The sequence below is a fragment of the Notechis scutatus genome, chromosome 1, assembly GCF_049901735.1.
Source record: "Notechis scutatus isolate UNSWTSFEM ecotype Mainland chromosome 1, rNotScu1.2, whole genome shotgun sequence".
In the NCBI taxonomy this organism is placed as follows: Eukaryota; Metazoa; Chordata; class Lepidosauria; order Squamata; family Elapidae; genus Notechis; species Notechis scutatus.
This window is the reverse complement of record NC_142009.1, coordinates 25308311-25314310: the sequence shown is the minus strand read 5'-3', so window position 1 is coordinate 25314310 and position 6000 is coordinate 25308311. Positions and strand designations below refer to the sequence as shown.

The window sequence follows — 6000 nt, the reverse complement described above, 5'->3', positions numbered from 1 at the left end:
CAGGTTGGAAAGGTATATCAGGAATCAATTTCTCCAGGACATGCACAGTCAGGGTTTTTAGAATGATTAAAACTTAATCAAAGTTAATTCCACTCAAAAGTCCAGAAAGCACTATGGTAAAGTTTGGTTCTGGGAGGATGGGAATTATTGAAGGAGAATGGGCATGGAAATATGAAATATTATATGGCAGGTAAAATGTTAGAAGGGGAGCCATTTTATGGATGGCAAAATGCACCTCGTGGCTTGTGTATCTGTTGTGATGTTGCCTCCAGTTTCTAAAGTAGTTGTAAATGGCAAACTTTCGTATTCTATTTTAGCTTTGAAAATAGAATGTGGGGTCCTTGGTGCTCTCTGAACTGGGTAGTTTTCTTGCAGAAATTTCATTATCAAAGTAGGTAACATCATCAGTGCTAGGAGGGAGTTGTACTTATTTTTATATACTAGTGTCAATCTGTCAATCTTGATGATCCCTTGATTAAGCTATTCTTTACTGTCAACTTGTTTGTCTGCATTAGTAATTCCTCCAATGAGGTATTGTTTGTTTTTTGATTGTTAGTCTAGTGTTAATCTTGGTGCTAATCTTTGCTCGTGTGTGTATTGGTTGTTGGTGAGGAGGTGTTTTGGCCTTTCTATTTCCTTTTTGGCTTTTTGATTGTCTCTTTTGAATGGTATGTTAATGTTGTTTACCCATATGTGTTGATGGTCGACTTGTCAGAGTGCTAGGCTTCCAGGAATTCTTTAGCATTTTTGGACTTGGCTTGATCTAAGATGTTGAGAGTTTCACAATTGAAACTATGGTTAAGTCTATCCATGTGTTGTGAAGTTAAGGAGTTTTCATCATGTCTCCTGACTGCTAGTTGGTGTTCATGAATGTGCTCTGCTGGTCTACATAATGGCTGTTATAGTACTTACACTATGTTGTGGATGACTCGTTTTTCTTTTTCTTTTGGGGCTGCTGGATCTTTTGGTTTGAACCTAGCTAGGTCTCCAAACTTTATCGCAAGTAGATATTCTGTTTTTTCCATGACATACTTAATCAACTTCAAACTCACTGAAAGGCCTTTATGCTGGCATGAAGCTGCCCATGAAGGCCCATAAGAGAAAATTTGTTACTCGGAAAAACAATGTCCATAACCTGGACGTACAGAAACAATACAAGTATGTGCTTCTCAAGTGCCTGTTTACAGAGATATTCATACTAGCCTCCTCTCACCATTACTATATAAATATTCAGGGAACACACGACACTTGTATACCTCCCTGCTGTTTGAAGAAACTAATTCTGTTGTAACATATAATGTTGCTAGGTTCTATGCAGCAGTGCTTAAAATCCATCAGAGGATGATGACCTGTGCCTCAAACCAGCCTTAATGAGCATTTAATTTGTTGGTCAGGTCTATTTTGTATTGTGATAAAGTTAGTCATATATTAACTTTTATGTTCCCTTTATTTATTTAATGTTTTAATTTTAGTAGATATTATTTTTGTTTTTCATGCATTTTAGCTTCTTAAAATGTATTTTGAATGCTTTTTAGTTTTGTGTAACTTTTGTTTTTATATTGTTTAGCTTTTTAAAAATTGTATCACATTCTCTTTATGCTGTTTTATGACCATAATAAAGATCTGATGGAATGTAATCACAATTTCAGTAAACAGAACATCGTGAATTCAATCCTAGCACTTCACACTAAAACAGAATCTATTACGGAGTGATGGAAACCTATCTGCCTAAGAGTTTGGAGAGCCACTATGTGATGAGAACAGAGGAGCTACTATAAGTATAATGGGTGGGTTCACCAGCTTTCTGTATTTCTTTCTCTGACAGGCAGAGACACAGTACAAGAAAATGTAAGTTTTCCTCTCTCCACCCCAGATCCTGCACTGTGCATCCTTCCCTAACTGTTGTTCTCTAGCTTTGTGGGTACAAGTCCCAGATTTTTCAGCCAAGGACCATGTGTTATGGGGGCCTTTTGAAAGGTATGCCATTGTAGCTGGACTTCCTCTCCTCCACCCATAGGAAAGGCTGGCTCCACCAGTGAATTCAGACAGGTAACAGGTGCAGCCCCGTGTTATTTCATGGAGGACAGAAAGACAGGAATTAGTCTGAAAAAAGTGACTTATGACCATTTTTAACGACCCGCTGCAGCAACCCCATGGTCACGTGATCAAATTCAGATGCTTGCCAACTGAGTCATATTTATGATGGTTGCAGAGTTTCAGGGATCTCCTTTGATGACCTTCTGACAAGCAGTCATTGGGGAAGCTGGATTTACTTATCAACCACACTACAAATTTAACTGCAATGACTCACTTAACACAAGAGGTCGTAAATATGGGGAAATGCTCTTAACAAATGTCTCACTTAGCAACAGAAATGTTGGGCTCAATTGTGATCCTAAGGCGAAGATTACCTGCATCTTTAATTTCAACAACCCAGGTTCTCTTGGGATTTCCTGCAGCAAGGCCACTGCCATAATTCTAGAGCTGGAAAGATAAATGCACTGAGTTCATTCACACAACATAACATGGTTAACATTTGCCCATTCCGTGGCTTTGCACAATGTACCGCTAATTGTCCAATAACCCTATCGCAACACTTCACACAACATACCCCATTCCAGCCAAGCTTAGCATATCAAGTGAGTACAGCCATCGCTGTGGTGCCGATGCACAGACACCCCCTTTGAGAAGGCGCTCTGTACATGCTCGGGACCTTCTTTTTGCTCTGGACACGGAAGAGCCTCCCGTCGAGTTTGGTCCCACCGACGTGTGGGGCAGAGCGGGGAGAGCCGCTGGATCTCTCTTCCGGCCCTCCGCCGGTGCTTTTCCACAGGGGCGTGACGGGGATGTGTATATGGGGTGGGTGGGTGCAGCTTCTCCAATTCAAATGTTTCTGCCTGGTTGCGCGGCGGCAAAACCTGCAGCCGCTGCAGCAGCCCTGCGCCACCGGGAGGGTGCTGTCAGTTTGGGGTCGGCAGCCCCTCCCCAGCCGCTTAAACAGACCTCTCCCCCTTTCCCCGCGAATTGGCTGTGGTGCCTTTAAATGAAGGGGGCCGGCGGTGCGAGCAGCAGCAGCAGCTCCTCCAGGGCTTGAGCGGGAGCTTCTGTCAGACCGGGGGATCGAGACGCAGCTTCTCCGCTGGAGACGGCGCGCAAGCGGCAAAGGAGAAGCCAACGGGGAGGCGCTGCGCCCGACGGCATTAAGAGGCGATGGCGACCGGCCCGCCGCCGCCGCGCCCAGGTAAGCGAGCTTCTGCGGCGCGGCTTCTGGCTTCCCTCGGCACGTGCCCCGTCTTCCGCCTCGCCGAGCCGCAGCTCGGTAGCCGAGGCATGGCCGAAAGGGCGGGCGGCGGCGACGAAGGAGGGCGAGAGGCTTCCCGAGCACATGCAGAGCGCTCTGGATCAGGAGCGGTGGGCGGGAAGGGAGCCTTTCCCCCCGCGAGAGTTACTCGGCCTTGGGGAGTCTTCACCCGCCGCGCCAAAGCTGGGGCAGGGCGCCTTGTCTGTGAAGGTGGCGCGCCCTACTTTGAGTAGTTGCAGCCTTGCGGTCGTGTTCCGTCTCCTTCGGATCCCACGGGATCCCATTGCGGCTCTTGTTCTCGGCCTCTGAACATGTGTGGAGTGCTGTGGCAGGACGGCGCTGTTGCTTACTTCTGTATACTGTCTGTCGGTCTGTTCAGCAGACTGCGCCACCCGCTTCCAATAACAAAGTGAAAGCCCTTTTAAATTTCTTGGGAGTCTCGGTAAAGCCCGCTGCTTTCCTAGGCATTGTCCTGCCCCTTCATCCTGTTGGGTCAAGGAAATTCATGATGGTAACCTGGATCCGGGTGCAATTCTTGCTCAGGTTGGGCTTCCTTTGGAGGGAAAGTGAGGAAGGTCGATAGCCTTTTCTGACGCTCGAATTTATTAAGATAGATAGGTTAAGCAGGACAGAATGCATATTTTAACTTTGCCGAGGGAATTGGCAACTCCCCTGCTGTCCCTTTATCACAGCTTTCCAGAGAGAAAATAGCACCGTTGTGAATTCATAGTGCTGTCAAATCTCAAGGATGAGACCTGTGTTTTTAGCTGGGACGGAAAGATTCTCCATTGCAGGCAGTTTTATGGCAGTTGAGAGAAGAATTGTGAGCAATCTGACAATTAACGGGAAAGAAAGAAAATAAACAATTTTTGCCAGAACTATTAGGACAATATTTAATAATGTTGATTCTTCTATGGCCAAGTTTCCAGTTTTGTAACACTTGTATGACATGTGTCTCTATTAACATCCATCTGCTTTTGCTGGTGTTTGGCTTCGAGTTTAAATGGCAAAGTAAGCACTTTGTTCTCCAGGGTGTATGTGTGTTCAGTTTCAGATTACCAGGAAAGCAAAGCAAAAGGAAGCTGCATCCCCACCCCTCCATATAAACATGGGTTGCAAAAGAGAGTGTGTGGTTTCCTCCCCACCCCAGAAATTTGTTGAACCCCCCCACACACACACACTTGCTCAGGCATCTTATGAATGTATATGCTGGTGTTTCCCAGGCACTTCAGCATAATTATTTCATGTAGAAATGCAAATGTAGCGAGGCCAGTTGCCCTTTTGGGAAGAATATACTGTTTGCTGTTTACCAGAAGGTGTGTTTAGGATTGACAGAGATGTACAGAGAACCAGATCTTTCTGCCTTGCCAACTGGGGTTTCATTGCATGATGCCCAGCTTTGCCATGACAACTCTGATTCTGTAACATGCTCATTTCTCTCCAGGTATCTTTGACAACAATCCATCTATTTTGTGGCTCTGCTTTGGTTCCTTTTGAACTTTGGAAATGTTCAGACTGACTGGCTTCTAAGGGTCTTCATTGCCTGATACAAAAGTGAATGGGGTTGTCTTTATAAGTAATGTTTCATTATTTCCCCCATTACCTCAGCATCAGAATTTTCAAAAGTAGTGCCATTTCTCAGTTTGCTATTCTTTAAATGCCACATGAGAAATTAAGGTACCTATGTGATATTTTACAAGCTAAAAACAGTGTACCAGAATATAGGTGTTTCCGAAACGGGGATCCACAATAGCTGAAAGCTCTTTGGTTTTCTTTTCAGAAAGCACCAATTGACCCTTGGATGCTTTGGGCAAACCTTGGCAGGAGTTATCTCTTAAATTAACTAAGCTGACCTCCATCTGTTTCTCTGCCCTGTGACAGTCTGGGTTCACTTCCCTCTCCTCTGGTGGGCATTTCATTCTGAAGGCATGCAGATTTCTGATTACTAATTGATTGTCCACTTGTAGTAATTAAACTGAGCTGATCTGCGAGAAATATTTTTGCAAGCCAAAGCTCCAAACTACAGAAAGCCCTCACTTTATTACAGTTCATTTAATGGCCGATGTTGCAACAGGACTGGAAAAAGTGACTGATGATTGTTTTTCACCCTGATGACCAATGCAGCATCCCTATGTGATCAAAATTCAGGTGCTTGGCAACTGATTCATCATATGGTTGCAATGTCCCGGGGTGTGTGATCATCTTTTCTGGCCTGGGGAGATGACAGATTCACTTAACAAACCTGTTACTAACTTAATAATGGCCGTGATTGACTCAACGACTGTGGCAAGAAAGATCATAAAATGGGGCAGTACTCACTTAACAACTGTCTTGCTTAGTAACAGAAATGTTGGGCGCAATTGTGGTCATAAGCAGAGGACCACCTGTAATAGTTTGGATGTTTCAGTCTCTCTAGTTCAGAGATTTGAACGGTCTCTATAACCTTTGGAAGATTGCATCTCAGCTGTAGCCTCTACTACTTCTGTGAAACTGGAAAACCGTGTCAGCAAATAAATTACCCAAATATATAAAGAATTCTGTAGTGAAGAGCTGAATAGGAGCACTGGGCTTACATTTAAAGCAGGAGGCATGTGAGCATGAGAAAAGTGTTCGGATTTAGCATCAATGGTGTGGGGACATTATAAGAAAGCTGACTTTTCTTTCTCTTTTAATTAGTCTGTCTCCACCCCTGGTTATTG

At 44.4% G+C, this 6000-nt stretch overlaps 1 protein-coding gene across 1 annotated transcript in view; it reads left to right on the top strand.

The window, feature by feature from the left end:
• Nucleotides 1–2897: 2897 nt before the first annotated feature.
• PITPNM3 (PITPNM family member 3) overlaps nt 2898–6000 on the top strand; it is a 142276-nt gene continuing 139173 nt past the window's right edge. Inside the window, exon 1 of the mRNA XM_026671645.2 lies at nt 2898–3241. Within this exon, the coding sequence (XP_026527430.1) occupies nt 3211–3241 (31 nt within the window). The 5' untranslated portion in view covers nt 2898–3210. The remainder of the gene's footprint in view (nt 3242–6000) is intronic.